The sequence below is a fragment of the Melospiza georgiana genome, chromosome Z (assembly GCF_028018845.1).
Source record: "Melospiza georgiana isolate bMelGeo1 chromosome Z, bMelGeo1.pri, whole genome shotgun sequence".
Lineage (NCBI taxonomy): Eukaryota > Metazoa > Chordata > Aves > Passeriformes > Passerellidae > Melospiza > Melospiza georgiana.
Genome location: NC_080465.1, coordinates 71,822,220 through 71,842,667, shown reverse-complemented (window position 1 = coordinate 71,842,667; position 20,448 = coordinate 71,822,220). Strand labels below are relative to the sequence as shown.

At 39.6% G+C, this 20,448-nt stretch overlaps 1 protein-coding gene across 1 annotated transcript; it reads right to left on the bottom strand.

The window, feature by feature from the left end:
- Positions 1 to 511: 511 nt before the first annotated feature.
- AMACR (alpha-methylacyl-CoA racemase) lies at positions 512 to 19,990 on the bottom strand. The gene is made up of 5 exons (XM_058044491.1): positions 19,680 to 19,990; positions 16,784 to 16,927; positions 14,099 to 14,259; positions 9,327 to 9,513; positions 512 to 1,314 (listed from the first exon to the last, which is right to left on the bottom strand). The coding sequence occupies exons 1-5, from the start codon at positions 19,936 to 19,938 to the stop codon at positions 905 to 907; spliced, it is 1,161 nt and encodes a 386-aa protein (XP_057900474.1). The 5' UTR covers positions 19,939 to 19,990; the 3' UTR covers positions 512 to 904.
- Positions 19,991 to 20,448: the final 458 nt, after the last annotated feature.

The window sequence follows — 20,448 nt, the reverse complement described above, 5'->3', positions numbered from 1 at the left end:
CACACCTTGGACAATACTGTAATAATGCCATATAATTAATTATTTTTAAAAGTATATTTTCTTTTGTCTTGAAAGAGATAGTTTCAAATGAAAGTTTAAGTTTGAAGGAAATGAAAACCAAATAACCATTGTTTAAAACCTGCACAGCAAAGTTGCCTACCATTTTTCCATAAGGAGAGGAAAGGATTATTAGTTGGCAGATATTTTAAAAACAAAAAAGTTTGATTCTGAATTTAGTTTCTAGCCAAGGTGATAGTCCGAATGTAATGCATAATAAGGAGACTGTATTGAGAAAATGTAGTCAGGCTGTTAAACAGATCAACTTTGAGATAATAGCTCTGCAGCAGCACATGAAAGAATAGCATTAATTAGACCATAGTTTCAGCATGATAAAACATTACTTTAATTAATTAATTCATTAATATGAAAAATATTAATATGAAACATAAATTAATATGAAAATAGATGAAAAAATCCCTTCTAATTAATGAATAAACAACACAATCACTCATTTAAGAAGAATATAACTATATTTTATTAAAATAATTGCTTTCAAGTAATTACAACATGTATTACAAATCAATGGTGTAACCAAGAATTAAAATAATCAAACCAAAGGTTACAGTATTTAAACAACATTCTGAGAGTTTACAGGTGCTCAACAAGTAAACTGTGTAGATCTTCAGAACACAACTATAGTATCATTCTAGACAACAGATCATCCAGGTACACAAGTACACAAGTCTCACTGTTTTCAAATTAAATTTAAAATGCCAACAATTTTAAACATATAAATTACTTAAAATCAATATTATGCCAACATTTACTTGTCATATAGTTCAATTTTAAAGCACAAAAGCTTACAGTATCAGCCTGAAATTTATCTCATATGCATAGTCAGAGATTATAAACTAGCTTTTAGGTCCTTGATTTCTATTGTTTTATCAGAACGAAGTTTAGCAATCTCTTCCTTAGTAAACCCATATTCTAGAAGTATGTCTTCTGTGTGCTCTCCTACAAAAGGATCTCTTTTACATGATGGAACAGCAGGAGTCCTAGACAGAACAGGAGCAGGTCTAGGACTTATCTCTCCCGGATCATTTTTGATAAAAGAACTTCTTTCTTTGTTATGCTGATGTGAGGCAGCATCCTCGAAGGATAGAACAGGGGTCACACAGGCATCAGTGCTATCGAATATGCTGCACCACTCAGCCTGTGTCTTCTGTGCAAATATGGATGCAAATTTTTTCTTCATTTCAGGCCAGTGGGAGAAACTCAACTGAGCAGGGAGTTCATCTAAATTTAGCCCAAGACCTGAAAGGAGAAAAGTAAAGTTTAACTATAGTATAGCTTAGATAATTCACTAAGTGCTTCTCACAACTAAGTGTATTCCTCAAGAAGACAGTATTTTGCAGGCAATACTACAGTCACTCTGAACTTTATTTGGGTATCTGTGCAGGGCAAGGAGCAGAATAATAAAATGTTCTATGATACTTGCAATTAGACTAAACTGCATCAGCTACAGCCTTTTAAGTACATACCTATAACAAGCACTCATTTGTATGAACACTTTACAGAAGCAGCAGCTGTCTCGAGGTAATAATGTCCTGAGAAAAGCTTGATAGTAGGATCATATTCTCTACCTGGCATTGGCAACACAGAAATCTGCTGAATGGATCCTGTACTATTGGGACACACATGACAGATGATAGACTTTGGACCTGGTTACTGCAAGAGTGATCTGCTTCTTCACTCCACTGTCCAAAGAGGCTCCAGCAGCGTCTCCTCCTCGCTCTGCTCCAGCTCACTCCCCAGGTTCCAATTCCCTCAGCCCTTCCACTCACCAGCTGCTCAATAACCCTGCTTTCCATCTCAGCTGCAAGGACCACCCAGGTAAGCACTAAGCACATCCCTTCTGAGACACCAGGGCAAAGCATAGGCACACAGGCCTTGTAATGACAATTTCCTAAACCAGGCAAGTCCCAGGTCTATCCCTGAACTAAGCATCCCTTCCCACTGGGGAGCTTACAGCTCTTCTGTGCTGCCAGCTTCCAATACCTCTTTCTGTTCTCATGGATTCTGCTCTCTGAAGTCTCTGCCCTTTCATTCCGCTACTTCAAGGAGATGCAAGAATTTTTATCACTTATTTTAGAGATTATCTCAAAAAGGAGGCAAAACACAAGAAAGAGAAAAGGCAATTGAACTACAGTTTCAAATCGAGACAATTTCAAATGGAAACTACAGTTTCAAATGGAGGTATAAGCAGAATATATGATACTGAATAGAAATCAGAAGTGACATACTGAAGGCTGTTCTAACAGTCACATTTTGAAATCCAGGAGCATGAACACAGCAGGAAAAATTCAGAAAAAGCAGGGATACAAAAGAAGATAATTTGAGAAATTCAAAAGATGAAAAAACAACTATTATCATAATGCTTCAAAGTAACAAAAAAATTAGCTTCTTAGAAAACAGCAGTTCCCTATAAAAGGCAAAGGAAATATATAGCTTGGGTAATAGAGGGCTGTTTGCAGGCAGAATTTATGCAGATCTCCTCTTGCCTTTAGTTGCAGATAGGCAGAAAACACCTTAAATATCCTGTCTTTCTACAGCTTCCTTACCACTGAGTGAGGTAGATATATTGCTGCTTAAACATACAAGAAAGGGAGATAGTTCCTTTTCTTCTGCTCAGTAAGTTCTTTCTCTCCATTCATAAACTGTACAATACACTTGGGGCCCACAGTGCCCCCCCCAGTTTAACACAGTATTTAAGAATTTCACTGTTGATCACAAGATTATTAAACATAGTTTTGAAAATTAATACATGCTTTGAAATTGCACTTTGGTACTTCAAAGGAAAACACACAGAAATTGCCAGTCTCCAGACTCAGAAACACAGCCTTGCAGTTCGCTCTCACAAGAAATTCATCACAGTCAAAGACAAAATGAGTATTCTCACATCTTATTAGAAAGAGCTATGGATATCAGGATAAATGATACTACAAATGATCAGTCCTCATGGTTTTATCAAGCCCTTAATGCCCTTATCAAGCACCTTAAATCACTGAACTTACACTCTTGTGTCCATAACCATTCATGTAATCCTAAAAATGAGATCAGCTGAAGGTAACTCACACTGGTTGAACATCATGATCACATAAAAGCTAGCAGTATGTTCAAAATTAATTTTATTATTGATTTTCAAAGTGTTCTACTAGAGACCTACAGCGCAGTATAGTTTACTTATGAACTATGAGGTGAGGCAAATTTACCTTCCACAAAAGGAAATACTCACTACCTGAGCTTCTGTCTCAAAGCATGAAATCTTGTCAAGTGGAAACTTTGTTTCACAGCACTCATTTTCTTATTAAGTTGGTTTGCTTTCTAGCAGCCAGTCCAACATGAGCAGAGCTCTACCATTATCCCATTACACAATTATTTTTGATGATTGTGGCAGATGGGAAGTTGGCTGAGCCTCACTGCACATTCTCTGGCAAACTGGAACAATATGCAGAACCTGGAATTTAATATTACATGCTCATTTTCTGCTTACCACTGAAGACTTCAGCTTTAAACAGGATGAACTGAGAGCATTTAAGCACTACAGCTCCTCATTTTCCAGCTTGTGCTCACCATTTGTGGTGCAGATGAGCAGAATCAGAGCAGGAGTGACTGACTCAACAAGGAAACTATTGCACAGCACATAATTGTCTGGGATACCACAGGAGCACAGGAGCTCAGTGTAATCAAAAGCAAAGTCTCTTTTACACAGAACATTTTATAAAGCAATCATGACTTAGTTCCAAGTCTTTTGGTTTAAATTTTCATCTAGGAGTTTTTGTATGGAAAAGCCTAATCAACCTACTTTAGCACACCTTGAAATTAATTTTGAAAACTGAAAAATTGTCTCCCTATAATAATGTAGCTTTAAATCTCCTTCAAATGCTATAGTTTATTGACATATATCCCCACATCGTTTATTGATGGAGCAAACTGAAATCTCTATTTCTACAGAACTTCTTAAAAAACTCTAGTAAAATCAGGCACTGATTTCAAGAGAAAGAAACCAGCAAAATTCATTAGATCAATCAGTGAAGTTGGTTTGGTATGTCAGAAATCGAAACAGTTTTTTTATATTATTTCAGTCATATATTTTAAAAGCAGAGTTTTGTTCAGGATTTTCTTGGTTTAACTTGCTAATTTTCTTTTCAAAAATGTATGGTCATAGCAGAGTCATTCTGAAATTATGTTGTCATAACATGACTGAATAAAATCATCTAGCATGGGAAACCTTAATTTTGGCCTAAATAACAGCTGCAAGGTGAAGGCCATTGCTCTTTTTCTGGCTAAATAAAATTTGTTCTCAGTGTGAGAGGGAACTGAATTTCAGAATATCCCACATTTCAGAAGAAAGCAGTGGATTTTCATTAAACTTACTATGTAAAGTTTTTTCTCTGATCAAGGTTTCTAAAACTTCAGAATTTTTTAGGAAGTGACAGTTGATCAGGCCCACAGTACTACCAGGCCTCACTGCAAATGCATCCACAGCTGTACTCCAAGCTGCCATACTCAATTACCACAACTGCAAATGTTTTGATGCAGCAGAGACTGGCCCTCTACAGAATTTGTACAATGTTTAAGGCTTATCATAATAAATAAATTAAAATAAAACAGAACATAACATTATGTATAACTGAGTCTAAAACATAATGAGGAAAGTGTTTGCCCATGTTGAATGTCTCAATAACAATGTGATATTGCACTCAGTATACCGGCAGATTTTTAATACAGTACACAATACTTAACAATCACAAAATGGAGAGTCCTGTGGAAATCCTTGATAATTATATAAACAATGTTTTTCAATGGCTTCTTAATTTTTTCCTAATATTTTTTTAAACAGAAGTAATACAAATAGGAGTACTGAAAAGTAGTATGAAAGGGGTACTATAGAGTAGGAACTGAAGTTCAGGACTTCAGTGACTGTCAGTGCTTTCCACATCAATGTAAGTGGACACTAAGCTCACCTTGTGTAACTGATTTCACACCATATAACTCAGAATCAAACCTTTACTCCCACCTGCTCCACAGTATTTACTGTGTTCTTCACAGTCCTTGTAGTCTGGCTGCAGCAGACTAAGCATCTATTGCTGAAAAACAGAACAAACCCGCAGAAGCAATTCACAGGCCAGTTGAAAGACATGCTGTCTCTTTCTCTTGAAAGATTAAGGCTTAACATTAGTAGCAAATGTTTCTGCTATCAGATTTTTCAACAGATGCCAAGGCATTTTAGCTATTTATTGTCTGATTTTTGCAGTAATAAAATTAATACCAGCGAAACGACTACAGCTTGTCTGTTAATAGCAAATATTCAATAGTGAGCTCAAAATACTTTTCCACTTCATCTGTTTTACATAGCTTCAGTTTTTCATAAAGACTTTTGAAATTTATTTGAAATTTATTTAATTAATACATTTCTGGCAATTGCCCCTGCTGAGCACAATTTACAAAGCCAACAATACTCTCAAACTAATGTGCTCTAATTTCTTAAATTTAGTTTCCCTCTGCAGCCTCCTTTAGAACTTTCCTCACCATGTCATTAGCTGCACTTGGGTCCAGCACTGGGTTCCTGCAGGAAGTCTCCAGGGAAACACTGAACCAAAACCAGAAGGAAATCAGTTCTGCTTTGGCTAAGCAGAATTCTGTGAGCAGAGACAAATTGTTCAGACATCACACTCCTTTCTCAATTCTGCAGTCTTCAAATCTCCAGCTGACATCTGCAACACCCATATGCTTGTACTCTCATTCTATGGGAGTGGCAAAACTAATCTACCCTCTGAATATGGACAGAGAAACATCAAGTGGTTTTTGAATATATTTTATCTGGAACAGCACCAAACTGCTCACCAGCAGAAGTGACCAGAAATATGGAGAAAAGCTATGAAACAAAATGATGGAAATTGCAACTGGACCACACCATTAAACCCACTTCAAAGCTGGAGTTAATGCCTGGAACAGATGACAGCCTAAATCAAAGATCCTCAGATTTGTGAAAAAGCAATACAATTCTCACAAGCACTTTTCCCTATAATATTCAAAGACTTAAATTCTGTATTTAATTTCTGCAATAGGTATCCCAGAAAGGAAACAATCCCTAAGTCACAAGAAGGTTCTGCTGCTCTAATTTAGTGAACTATTGCTTCAGAAAGATTTAAATCATAAGTACTGAAAGGAATAAATATTTCCTACGTGAAAATCTGAACAGATCACAATATGCACCTCAAACAAAATAACAAAAAGACCAGCTGCTTTAAATTAAATATTGTGAGAAAATCTTGATTTTGGTCATTTACTTTAAACAGCACACTTTTACAAAATAAACAAAGGAAACTCAATGAGTGTAAACAAGCAAAGATAGGGATACAATTAATGGCAAAAAGCAAAATTTCCTCAAAGACTGCAGCATATATGTTGGATTTTTTAAATATGGCAGAAACAGACTGAAACACATGCAACAATGACTGCAGTTGTTGTCTACTTAGAAGTTGATACACACTAGTTCTTTCCTGCTGGAATAACTATTTTTGAAACCTCAGCTGTTAAAATCAAGCAACTTCTCTGCACTGTAAACATAAGGAGTACTTTCAAACATGAAAATGAAGTTGTCCAGTGTGGGTGCCCCAACAAAAGCAGAATTCACAGTTGCTCTAAGTTCTAAATTTCTGAGAAACAACTACAAGAAAACCAGAATTTTAGCACTTTCCTCAGTAAAGAGTCATCTAAAGAAGACAGAGACCATCAGTGACCATGTTGTATCACCTGGCCACTGGTTTCATCCATCACAGGCTTATCTTTAGATAACCTGGCTGAAAGGGAAAAGCCCAAGTTTGCCCCATAACAATGATCAATAAAAGATAGCAGGACTGTCCAGAAAAAGTTGACAAAGAGTCACAAACAGAACCACACCTCATTGCAGAATTTTGGTGCTTTTTGGACAAGTACAGATTCTATCCCAGTCCTGTAGCTTAACTGTGATTCAACATAGTCTCCAAAGAACAAAATACCGCAGGCCATGAATACTGCAGGCCAGTGTTTGATCACTTAAGCCAAACATATAGGTATTTGAGTATACAGCTTTATTTTTTTCTCATGTGCTTTGTACTTAATACAAGCACTTTCCCTGAAGATATTTATTGGAATTCCAAATTACCTAACTCCAAGGGCAAGGGCTTGCATTTTATTTTGATATAGTTTTATATTTACTTTTGTTCTTCAACTTTCTTTTTCAAGGTCAAGTTGCTTACAAATTGAGTTCACAAACAAGTTATTCTTAGGACTCTCAGAGACAAAAAAGCATCATCCTCTTCAGCCAAGAAAGTGGCATTTCCAGACTTGACATTTGATCTGTCCAACATAATGCTGGACATGTCCCTGAGTCACTCCAGAAGCCTTCCTCATATATTTCATGTAGCAGCATATCCCAATTTACATATTCCACACAACAGCATGGACTTTTTTAAGCTACAAGAGAAGTAGCCATTCACAGCTACAGCTGCACAAGAACCTGGGGAGCACCACAGGCTGCAAGAGACAAAGCCAAAGAATAAAGAACAAGCTCTCTTTGGGATCCTGCTCACCAGGATCCCAAACTCCCAAACCCCACCTTACAACCCCATAACACAAGAAACACAAGAGCTGCAGATGAGAACAACTGCTTGCCCTCAACTGCCCAATGCGCACCCTGTCCCTGAGCAGTGACCACCCACCAACCTCCCTTCCAGTTTTATTTCTGAGCATCATGTCCTGCGGTACAGAATGTCCCTCTGGTCAGCTGGGGTTAGTCGTGCTGGCTGTGATCCTTTCCCATTTCTTGTGCAGCCCCAGCCTTCTCACTGGTGCAGTGGGCTAAGGAGGAGAAAAGTCCTCAGTGCTGCGCAAGAGCAGCTCACCAGTTTCTGAAACACTCCTGTGTAATGGCACTGCTTCCAGCACAAACCCAAATCACACACCCCTGCTAGCTACTGGGAAGAAATTCAGTGCTATCCCAAGGCAAAACCAGTACAAACTGTAGCATGGATACAATTCAAGGAATGCTAAAATTCAAGGAAAAATCAGGAGGAAAGAGACTGGGCAAGAATAAGGAACTACTCCCCTGGCAGGCTCACTGACTGGCCACAGGAGCCATGCATCGAATAACGCGGTTCACAGAACGCCGGGTGCGCCCACTTCAGGAATCCTTTGCTGACACTCCTTGAACTCATTAACAAAACTAAAACTAAATTGAGAACTTCTTATAGCCTTCATATTCTGTGCAAAGAAAGAATAAATACTAAATTCTTTCAAGATTTTTTTATATTTTCATAAATTCTGTATGGAAAGCATGGCAATCTACCAGAGAACCACAACAGAAAAAAAATTTAATTAAATAACCAATAAGAAGCTAAGAGTCCATGGGATAAAAGGGTTGAAGCACAAAACAAGTTCAAAAGTAAAGATGCACCTGAACATTTGTTTTCATTTCATACAGTTAAACATTTTGCATAACCCATTCTAATTTCTTGAAAAGATAAATCATGATTTATGGTGATATTTAAAGAGCCTTAGTCAAATATAAATATTATATCCACAACTAGACACTAAAAGCAGTCTGAAATTGTGTGGAGAAAATTAATTATTTAAGCAGAATTTGCTTCCACAATAATTTTTTCTGTCAAGAAATACTAAAACTACTTACTGTGAACATTCCTTTCTGAAACAATTTAAATAGGTTTTATTTTTAATTACAGTACAAATAATAGAAATTTTTTGAAATTCTATTTGCAATTGCAAAGAATAAGGTCTTTTTAAAGTATAAGAATCATTTAAACAAAGTGATTTGCAGAAAAAGTTTTTAGTGCATCACCATTACAATAAGTCCAAAAGAAGACTTGCAATTTAAGTGTAGTTGCTGGGGCTGAAAAGGAAATAAATTAATGGCTAGAAAGATAATTAACTGTTACACAACTACCCAGCTAACTTCAGGAAGTGTTTGGCTTTTACAAAGAAATCACATTTCCCATTTCTTAGGAAGAAGCTTTTTACTGAAAGAGTGACAAAGTTCTGGAATGGTCTGCCTGGGGAGGTGGTGGAGTCATCACCCCTGGGTGTGTTTAAAAAAAAAGTCTGGATGTGGCACACAGTGCCATGGATAGCTGAGGTGCAGGGCATGGGCTGGACTTGATGATCTGGAAGGTCTGTGAACCGTGCATCATGAATCAAAACCAACTGTGAAAGAATTCTCTCAATCATGCTTTGCTGTTATAAAACAATTGCTCCAACTAACTCACCTTTTATTAACTGGTTATAAAATTTAGGCTCAATGGCACCAACAGCCATGTATTTTCCATCAGAGGTCCTGTAGGTTTCATAAAAAGGTGCACCGCTATCTAGCAGGTTTTCACCTCGAGGCTGGTCCCAAAGTCCCACATTTTGTGTCTTCCACAGGAAAGAACTTAGGTATGATACTCCTTCTACCTTGAAGATTTAGAGAAAAAAAAAAGCTCCAGTAAATTAGCTGGCATGTTACCTAAATTCTGTATAAAACAAAGCAACAAAAAGCTATTACCAGTTCTGCCTTTTGCTAAGATTTTTAATGACAGAACCTCTGGTAAGGTTCTGTCATTAACCATTTCTTAAAATTTTCAATTACTGTTTACACTGCATATGTGAAATCACCTAGAATTAGAGAATAAGAAAGAACATAAATGTAGTCAGGCAGCTTCAGATGGACAACACACCTTCAATGCACAAAGCTTCCTCATTTAGCAAGTTTAGAGAATGAGTGAGTAATTTCAAGTGAGGGAAAAGCTTCTTGCCTCTATACAACATTAAGCATCAGACAGCAATCACACCTTCTAAACCTCTTGAAACAAGGTATCTGTACAATCCCATAAATACCAAATTTTTATTTCCTATAAATACACTGATTATAGGAAGAGTGCTATTTTTAGCAGAAAATTTGAAGGAAGTAAAATAAAATCTTCAACACTAAGTTAAAACAAAAACTATTCCCCCACTGTCATCACTGGCAGCTACACACACAGCAACAGAATCTCTACATAGACAAGACTTTGATGAATACAGTGCTAGAAAACATGATTAATCCCATTCCAAATTGCTCCTCAAATTTTTGTCTTTGTGCAGTACACCTAGATGAAAATTCAGTTTGTTCAGCTTTTCAATAATTACCAAGAGTGTACAAAAGTCTTTAAAAATAAATCACATACTACAGTTTTGCTCATCAGCACAATTAATTTTCTTTCAAATGTATTGAAATTACTGTAAGCAAAGATAAGCCAGCTAATAGTGTATGGCCAGAAACACACCAGCAGAACAGATTAAAACCTGAGCTGTATTATTCTCAGTATCACTTGATTCATGCATTTTCAGCTGCATGAAACTAACCTAACACTGTCTACAGAGAAAAGCACAGATACTGTGCCAAAAAAAAAAGGCTACTAAATTTTCATGCAGGCTACTAAATTTACTATTAGTTTATACCTTTCTATGCAAAAATTTAAAACATGCAAATTGCTGAAGCATGCAGTCAAGAGGGCTTCTTCATTTAATGTGTGTTACTTGGGCTCTGCTTCAAGGACAGGAATACTTCCATCCTCATTGCCACATGTTAAAGTCAATTAAAGTACTTTCATATGAGAAAATACTGCATACCTTCATCTACATGTCTGCAAAATTATTGCAAGGATGTTAAAATAAAGTTTGTTTTACTAATGACCTGATCTTGCACTGCTCATATTAACAAAAAATAATATTACACAAAAAGTAAGGATAATAAAAGTAAGGATAATAAAATATGGGGAAAACATTAGAATAAGCTCTAACTGAAAATTAGATTTTGGTGCTGACAAAACTCTTAGTCAGCAGCTGTACAATAACTATGTGCTACTTACCAGGAAACACTTAAAACAGCACATCTGATTTTGACTGGTACAGGGAGTTCAGAAATACCCCTGTCTGGGCAACTGGACAGTTAGGCTCTGCCTGAGGCCCACCACAATTCAGAGACAAGTAAAAAAAGTGTCTTAACATCTGCACCAGACCTCCAAAGGCATGTAAAAATAACATCACACACTCACTAATGTGGTCACTTTCTTTTACAACATGAAAAGGGTAACATGGAGAGACTCCACTTAAGTCTAATTGCAGAATGATTATAATAACAGTTATGTGTTTCATGTCTCCCTCACGTTAGAGAACATCTGCAGTCTCTGAAGCAGGCACAAGAATCCAGAGGCATCACCCTAATGGGTGACCTGTCTGCTCCGCAAGCCTTCTGTTCTTTCCACAGACTGAGAACAGCTCAAACAAAAGTGGGAATGAATCCATACCAAGCTAAACTATCCTCGTGACTGATGCAGGCTTCTAGGATGTGGGAGTTTTGGTTTTGAGTACCTCCAGGCTGAGAAAAACCTGGAACCTCAAGTCTTCTGTTGCATTGCTAAATGCTCCTGCCACGAGACTCTTATGCAAGCTATCGCTACCAGCATGCCTTCCTGTGGCTGTCTCTTCACAAAGAGTGAGTTATGCTCAGTCAGATGCCCACCACCAGCAGAAGGCTCTGTGGCTGAAACTCTAGAGAACCCCAGCTGTGGCCTGACTCACATGCCTCTGTTCCAGCGTGGTGCAGGAATGCAGAGGTACAATTCTGCCTACTGTGTCACGTCGCAGTGTTCACTCCACGTGGCAACTATTTGGCTTCCTGTAAGACAGCCATGATCCCCACAGGGTCAATGAGAAGGGACAGCAACCAGCAGGAATCAGCTCAGGCCAGGCACAATTCTGAGACAGACAGATGAAATGCTGAACCCAGTGTCTACTTTTTGCACAGTTTCTACTACAGAAAATTCTACCATGTGTCTGAGTCTTTAACATATTCAGACTACCTAAATTGTACAACATCTTAAGTAAAGGGTCTCTTAAACAAAAAACAGTCTTAAAACAAAACAGCTGAAATGGCATAGTGTTGTGATTTTTAAAACAATTCCTTCCACAAAAAAAATAACTTAGGTGTAAAACCAGGCTCATCCACCAGTCAATTTACTGCAGTCGTTATTGCTGATGATGCATGGATAATTTTTATCAACCGTGTCAGTGAAAGTCTATTCAAGAAATGGGGAATATGACCAAATATCAGGTAAAGTACATCCTGTGGTACTGGACAATATTCTGTCCATGTCACAGGTCACCAGGCACATCAGCAGGGAACTGTAAATTCCACAATTCTAATGAGACAAGAAAAAACTGGAAGAGACTATCTTAAGGGCTTAAAAAAGCCCCACAATACATTCCACTCCAAATGAGCTACAAATTTCATTAGAACATTACAGACTTAACTGGTTTCTCTTCTGACAAATTCCTTTAATTCTCTGAATTATGATAAGGAAAATTTGATAATACTACAAACTACAAGAAATATATTTTTCAGTATTTGAAGGCTTGTCACAATTCTCCACAGTTTTTCTTTCACAAATACACAGTCTCCTTCAATTCTTCTTTTAGATCATGTTTCTAGTGTCATAATTTTTGTTGTGCTACTTGGGCTCCCTCAAATTAGCAACTTTGAAAGATGATGGTCAGCGTCTGAAACATTGTTTTGCTGAGACTTCATAAACATTGACTAGGTTAGAATAATTGCTTCAGAAACTTTGCTGGCTCTATTTCCTGTTTATACATCCTAATACAGTATGTGTGTGTTTTGTAACAGCATGATATTGTTGACTCATGTTCAGCTTGTGACTACTACGAACCCCCGGGATTGTACTTTCGCCAATTGTTCTCTCACTGTTACTGCATTTGTGCAGCAAATTGTTTCTGCCTACAAAGGACCACAGAGCAGCAATGTCTGTGAATGGCAGCCAGTTCTTTCAGGTCACTGCTCCAATCTGAAAAGGTCATTTTCAATTCTAACCCAAGTCCAGCACACTTGCAGTCCTTCACATACGTGTATCATCTGTAAATTTACTAAACACAGTCGCTCATCCATCATTCAGCTAATTGACAAAAACAAAAGGAAGAAAGTCCCAACAAACATCTATAGAACTCCATTTGTTAAGTTTTTCATTTTGGCAATCAGGTACTAAAAACTTGTGTTGCAGTAAAAACATTAGTCCTGTTTTGCACTGTTCCCATAAAATTTTGATCTAGACCACAATGCCATGGACTGCTTCTGAAAACATCTTGTGAATTTGTAAAAAACTTACCGAAATCAAGAAATCCAACATCTCTTGCTGCTCTACTCTCTTCAAGACCCCTTCAACAAGGGGATTTGTTTCAATTAATGTAATTTTTTTTTCAATTTATATCTAAGGCCAAACCTCAGTCTTCACTAAGGCAGTATGCCTCAAATGGAGGTCAATTTTAATTGCAACACTCTTTAAAAAGAAAAATGGAAGAACAAGAGAGGAACAACAACCGTAGATAACATAAGTTCCAAAAATTAATGTAAATAGTTATTTTTCCTCTGTGTTTAAGTGGGTGGCCTTCAGTGGAAAAATATTCATTAAGCTAATTTAGCCTTTCATTTATTTTACAGCACATTCACAAAGTGTCTGAAGTTGACTTCTTGGCAATGATCCACAGGCAGTGTAACTATCCCAGGAAACAGTGTTTCTAAATAAGATATGACCTGTCACAAATTCATAAGAAGATGTATCTTGAAGAAAGCTAATGCGATTTTACTCCAAGAGTACTGCAATTTTTGCTGTTATGCAGTAAGCCAATTGTTTACTACACACCCTATCTCCATACACCACACTTACTCTTCAAATACATAGTGCTAATACTTTGTGAAGTAGGCAGACAGGCAAAAGCAGGGAGAGGGGAAGAGGCTGCAGTATGTGTTCCGTGACATAAGGATGTTATGGCAGCAGCGATACATGAGAATTGCTTGCATGTGAAGGAACAGCCATTTTAGGAGATCCCTCACTTTCCCTTTCCCAACTTCTCAATTCTAAACCTTACAATGTCCTCCCTTTCCCAGATTTTGAGTAGGAGAACACCCAAGCAAGCCTAAGAAACCCCAAGTTCCTTGAGAACTTACCATACTTGCATCAATGACCTGCCCTTTGCCAGATTTGGCACGTTCAAAGAGGGCTATAAGAATGCCCAGTGCACACATGACACCTCCACCAGCAAAATCAGCCAGAAGGTTTACAGGTGGAAAAGGATTTTCATTCTTTCTACCCAGCTTTGACAGCACACCTGACAAAAGAGAAAACAAAGCGAGGATAAGCATAAAATTATTATAAACATTCATTTCTACATGTAAAAGTTTCATTCTTTTCAAACCATGCTAATAAATAAGGCATAAAGCAATCTTCTAATGTTTCCTATTTCTGCTTGGCTGACTCTTTAATTCACAGAAGAGTGAAAATATATGAAATCACAATAGTGAAGATGTAATTAATTAAAGAGATTAACAAAACTCTCACAGCTAAACGTTGATATTTTGACTAAGGAGGGACAAAATTTTAGTTTAAATAAAATTTTATAAAAATCCAACCCTGCGTGCAGTAATTCTATATTAGTACTTTGTACATGCATTGGATCTCACCCATAAAGAGGCACTATGAATGTCTCAAAGCCACTTTGATAAAGTGTTCTTCTTTGAATATTTTAAAACAAAAATGCAGATGTATAGTCTTATGTGCTCATAAAAAAGGAACTAATAATCATAACAAAGGATGTCACACTGACAACTGTTCTTCAGTCCTATCCTCTCTCTCCAACTACGTCTGGGAAAAAAAAGGTTGCACATAGGAACAGGTGACTAACTCAGGAAGGTTATCTCTGACTGCATGCAATGTAAACACAGGGAACCTATGTTTATGCCAGCAATTATGCAGAAACAAATGGAATTAGAGCAAAGGCTAAGCCAGTTTACTTCAGTCAGAGCTTTGAATTTGTTAGCATTTCTCTGCCACCCTGAGCAACCTCTATACTGTAACCTTACTCTTTATAGCTCCCACACAGCAATTCCCTTTGGGCAAGCAAGAAACTGCAGTGTGATCACCCCTCTCCTGCATCTGCGGCCTGAGACTTGCAGAATACATGGTCAGAAATTCCTGAGAATTGCATGGTTCTGATGGACTGTTTAATTAACAAATAGTCTAATGCACTTCCTATGGGCAACAGAGTGCACAGTATAGTAATTTCCAAATCCTGTAGTGCAGGAGTAAAACCCCTGCTGCTGCCTAAAACCTTCCTTTTAATAGTTTAAAAAGTTGTCACAGGCACCAGAAAATTAATATACCGACTTCTTTAGAGTTCCTAACACAAAATATTTTTCTACTTAAAGAAAGACAAAGCTTACTAGAAAATACTCAAAATATGAGATCTCATTTTTGAGGAATGACCCCTCTCAAACACCTTGCTCTATTTCTTATTTTTTTTTTCTTTTTCTTTCTAGGCAGAAAAACTTGATCTGTGAAATTTCAAGCAAAATTATTTTAGGTAGCTATCACTAACCAAAAGACTACTGATTAAATCAGATCCAGAGCTAAAAATCACTCTATTTGTAAACCAGAAAGTAGTACAAACTAAGGTAGGGATGGATCATGCTGTTTCTGTACCAAGTCTTTCCCTCCACTAATAGACACAAATACCCTAATTCTTTGAAATCATCTTAACATGAAATCAAAGTGTTTCAAATGAGACATCTTCTCTTTAATCTTTTCTACTCTCCAACAATTTTCCATGAAGGAAGATTGAATCCATTTCTAAAGAAATTTAATTCCACATCACTATGACTCCTCATAGTAGCAGATACCAGACCACCACGTTGGCATTGCCTCTGCTCCGTCCCTTTCCTGGGGCTACAAGAACTACTTTATCCAGTGGGAAGCCCAGAACTTTTGGGCCAATTTCCTCCTTCACAGGCATCAGTGACAGAAAGCAGCATGAAGAGCAGGAGGTAGGGCCATGCATGGATGGGCAGCACCTGAGGTGTGTACTTTGTTTCTGTTTGCTACTGCATACTTGTAAAGCCATACCACTTAAAACCAGCATAATATCCACAACACCTTAATGAAATGCAGCATTTCCACTTTATTTGAAGCCTACTTCCTTTCAGTTGGGATCAGTGGAGACATATTTACAAGCAAAAAAGCACAAGATCTCAATTGTCTTGTGCTGCCTCGTTTTTCTATGCTCAAAAAAATCTGCTCACAAGCACATAAAATAATCTGCAGCCCTTTCAGGATTATAAGTATACAGAGTTTCTAGGAGAGGGGTGCTGAAGAAAATATTCAGTCCTCCCTTCAGATAAACAGGCGGATACTTTATTCAGATAGAATAGCACCAAGGAAGGAAAATCATGTACAGCCTGGGAAGACATGCTGATCCAGCCTGTAACAGTTGGCTGCTGCAGGAAAACATGTCCAGTACATGTTTCCTCCTTTGGTGTGCTGACTGTTGGTTGGATCCCTCATTGAATGCTTCACCGTCACAACCTGGCACAGACACCCTCATTTCTTCTGACCAGTTTCTGACTTGTGAGGAAGTTTACAGAGGGGCTAGGCAAGTGCCAGAGCTGACTGAAAGCATCAAGGAAAAGCACAGAGAAAGGAAAGCCCCATTTCACTGAGAGCGACAGTGACACTTCAGATCAGCTGTTTTATCACACTGTACGTCAGGTAAATTTTGAGCTACCTGCTTTCATCAAGTCCTTGAGTCTTGATCAAAGGGAGGAAAGATGCTTTATTTAACAGGAAATTTTACAGCCTACCTGATAAAGCCATGTAATTGATGTCATGACCCGCAGACTTGGCATATTTTCCTGTCTGGCCAAAACCAGTAAGTCTAGCATAGATGAGTCTGGGATTCTCCTGTAGAAGGACCTCTGGGCCAAGCCCAAGCCTTTCCATGACACCTTCAAAAGACATAAGCAAGGAATTCAAACTCACATTTAATATTACACAAAACATAATGGCTCAAAGTTAGATTATGCAACAGCAGAACTCAACTGCACTTTTTGAAGTAGCACATTCTACTTCAGTGTCCATGTTACAACACAAACATTATCAATTACCAACATACTGCATAAATTTTTAATATAAACCAAGCAGAAATTAGGCTTTAGGGGATCTTTTTTTCAGCTTTTATTCCTGTTTTACCACGAGAAAGCCACCCAAGGCTAGTAAAATAAGGAAAAAAAACATTTTCTGTATCCAAATCCCTTGAATATTCATCTGTACTTTTCTGCAATATACCTTCCTCACCATTTCTCAGTAGCTCTTGTTCCTGTGTGTTTTAACTCACTGATGTGACTGGACCATGCCACTATTCCACAGATGATCTGTAGGAACCACACACAGATGATCTGTAGGAACCACACACCAGTAAATGTGTTCTTTTTTATTGCAGGGAATAAAGAATTTTTAGAATCAGTGGTATATAAGCTGAATCAGCATGGATTTACAGAAATCAAAACTAATATTTTAATCTTGCAGTGGTTTTAAGAGAAGAAATTTGAATTGCAAATGTGAATTGTACTTTCTTACTGGTTCAGTGCAGTTTGGTCAGACTTTTACCAATAGTCTATAATGGCACTGCAAGGCCACATATTTCAGAATTGAAGGGATAACATAATTTCAATTCCTGCTCCACCCCAGAATCTATTATTCCAGCTTGTTTCACAAAATTAATCTACATTTTTACTACATCACCAATTTCATACAGATCCATTTCTACTGCACTAACTACTGGGCAGCGGCAAGTGATTACTCCCAAGAGGAAAGCAGTGAAATTTGGCAAAATGCATGATTTTCAAGCACACAAATGGAAACGGGGTGACAAATAACCCCTCTGTTGTCACAAAGTCATTGCTGCAAAGTTACACAGGCCTTGCAAGAAACTGTTCTGCAGCTCGGGCCCCCAGCTTCTGTTTTCCAGCTGTCTCATGATGGGCCACAGATTTATGTAGTTCACTTACAGGCCCTTACAACCTACTATCTATTTACAAAATTGCCTGTACCTCCAGCCGAGGTAAAAACCCATCAAAGTGCCCATAAAAACAAAGAAAACAAAATTTCATTAACAAAAAAACCAGGAGACTAGCTACAAGGAAAAAGTGGAATTTAACTTCCGTTTTCTTTTTGCTCAGCTTCTGTAGAGTAAAAAACAAGGTAAGGTAAGGTAAGGTAAGGTAAGGTAAGGTAAGAATAAACCCATTTTCTGAAGAAAAATAATTACTTGTGACACACGATCTGTCCACGATGTATGATGTCTAAACAACAGTATCCTATTTCTAAACTGTCTGTAAAATCTCCAAAACATTTCAGCTAGCTCATCAATGAAGCATGATTACAGAATGGTTTGGGTTGGAAGGGACCTGTAAAAGTAACTTACTCCAAGCCCCTGTTGGGAGCAAAGACATCTTCAACTAGATTTGTGTACACAGAGCCCTGTCCAACCTGACCTTAACGGCATTTTTTCTAACAGAACAGCACCCTCAAGGAGCACGCAGGGATACTGACATAACCATTAGGTGAGTGCCTGTGTATGGTTTATAAATGGAGGAAACATGGAGGGAACATGAGACGTCTATTGATCTTAAAATGGCATCAATTTTGCTACTGAAAATCAGATGTTATGCACGCCTATATGTGGTAAATTAGGAAATATGCACACTATAATTAAAAAATGAACTGAAAGTTCTCTTTAAAAAATTCGTTTTGAAAAATTCTGTAATTGATTATTTGAAGAATTTGTCTTACTTTTAACCTAATGTTAAAAATGGAAAGTACTTGCAAAAACACAAGGAAGTTTTGCATAAAGTATATTTAAGACTGGCAGGAAGTGATCAGTTTGTAGAGCGCAACTTTCCAAAATTAAACATGATGTTTAAAGATGAAGACTGTAGTTCATAACCTGGATTTGATCCTGAATCAGAGTAACCCTGTATAACATAATCATACTACTCTATTTAACACATACAACTCTTATATTCCTCTCCCTGGGATTTGTGCTTTGTAAATGTGTACCCATAATGTCAGATCTCCTGTCGTCAGAGGAACTCTGAAGATCAAACTCTGACCGGCACAGCAACAATGGAGTTGCACTTTAGCAACAGGCCTGCATATCACACAGGATGGTGCCCCCAGCTCGGTGTGACCCCTCGGCTCGGACACCATTCTGCTCATTCAGGGCTCCAAACTCCGTGTGACCCCTCGGCTCGGACACCCTCCTGTTCGCCTAGGATTCGCAGCTCGGTGTAACCCCCCGGCTCAGACACCCTTCTGCTCATTCAGGGCTCCAAGCCCGGTGTGACCCTTCGGCGCGGACACCCTCCGGCTCCTCCAGAGCCCGGCCGGGGAGAAGCACGGCCCTGCCTGAGGGCTCTCGGCGGTTCCTCCTTGTGGTTTCACATGGCAGCTGCACTGCGCAAATCCCCCACACAGCATGCGCCCCTAGCGCCTCCAGAGCTGCTCCCTACCCGTTTCCCATTCAGAATCGCAGAGGCCACAGACAAACGGGAGCCCCTCAGCGACTGACCGGAGCCCCTCACCAAGGGACCCGCGGCCCCGCAGCTCCAACCTCCCGCTCGCCCCCCACGGCCCGGCCCGGGCTGCCGCGGCCGCAGCGCCGCCCCGGCGCGGTTCCCGGCGGCCGGGGCCCCTCACCGTGGCGGAAGGGCTCGATGAGCACGTCCGCCCCGCCGCACAGTCGCCTCAGCACCGCGGCGCCCTGCGGCTGCTTCAGGTCTAGCGCCAAGGAGCGCTTCCCGCGGGCCTGCACGTCTCCGTGCGGTAAGGCCGAGGCGGACTGGGACAGGCGGTCGACTCGCACCACCTGCGCCCCAAAGTCGGCGAGGATCATCCCGCAGAGCGGTGCGGGCGCCAGCCCGGCGAGCTCCAGCACCCGCACCCCGCTCAGCGCCATCGTCACGGCCTCCTCGGCCGCTGTCGAGCGCCCATACACCGATCGCGGAGGCGGCCCGGGGCCCGCCCCGCCCGCTCCCGCGCGGCCCCGGGGCCGGGGCGGGCTCCTGCCGCCCCTCGCTCGGAGGCACCGGCCCCACTTCTCCGGGTGTTTCTTCACCCCGAGCCCTGATCGCCCGCGGGCGGCTCCACTGCCCGCCGCGCCGGCTCGCGGTGAGGAGGCGTAGGCGTTCTCTTGCAGCGGGATCGGCACGCAGCTGCTCTTGGGGGAATCTCCCTGTCCGACCATGCAGGAGCCAGCCCCCCTGGCCGTCAGACCCGCACCACCGGAGCTGGGACCGAGGCCCTTGGCAGCCGCGCAGCCCCTCACACTCACACTGGCTCTCCTATAGAAGAGGCCCAGACGAGCAAATCCTTCAAATAATTTAATCGCAATGCAATAACCAAACAACAAAGAGTGATCCGCTGCCTCCATGTAGGGACCCCGAACAAAGGAAACCATGGGCGTTTA

What these genes read in the sequence shown, in the direction of transcription:
- AMACR (XM_058044491.1), bottom strand. Translation starts at nt 19,938, where the DNA reads ATGGCGCTGAGCGGGGTGCGGGTGCTGGAGCTCGCCGGGCTGGCGCCC. An exon ending in CATCGAGCCCTTCCGCCACG is followed by an intron (nt 16,928 to 19,679) that starts GTGAGGGGCCCC and finishes TGTCTTTTGAAG; the next exon opens with GTGTCATGGAAAGGCTTGGG. An exon ending in AGGTCATTGATGCAAGTATG is followed by an intron (nt 9,514 to 14,098) that starts GTAAGTTCTCAA and finishes TAAATCTTCAAG; the next exon opens with GTAGAAGGAGTATCATACCT.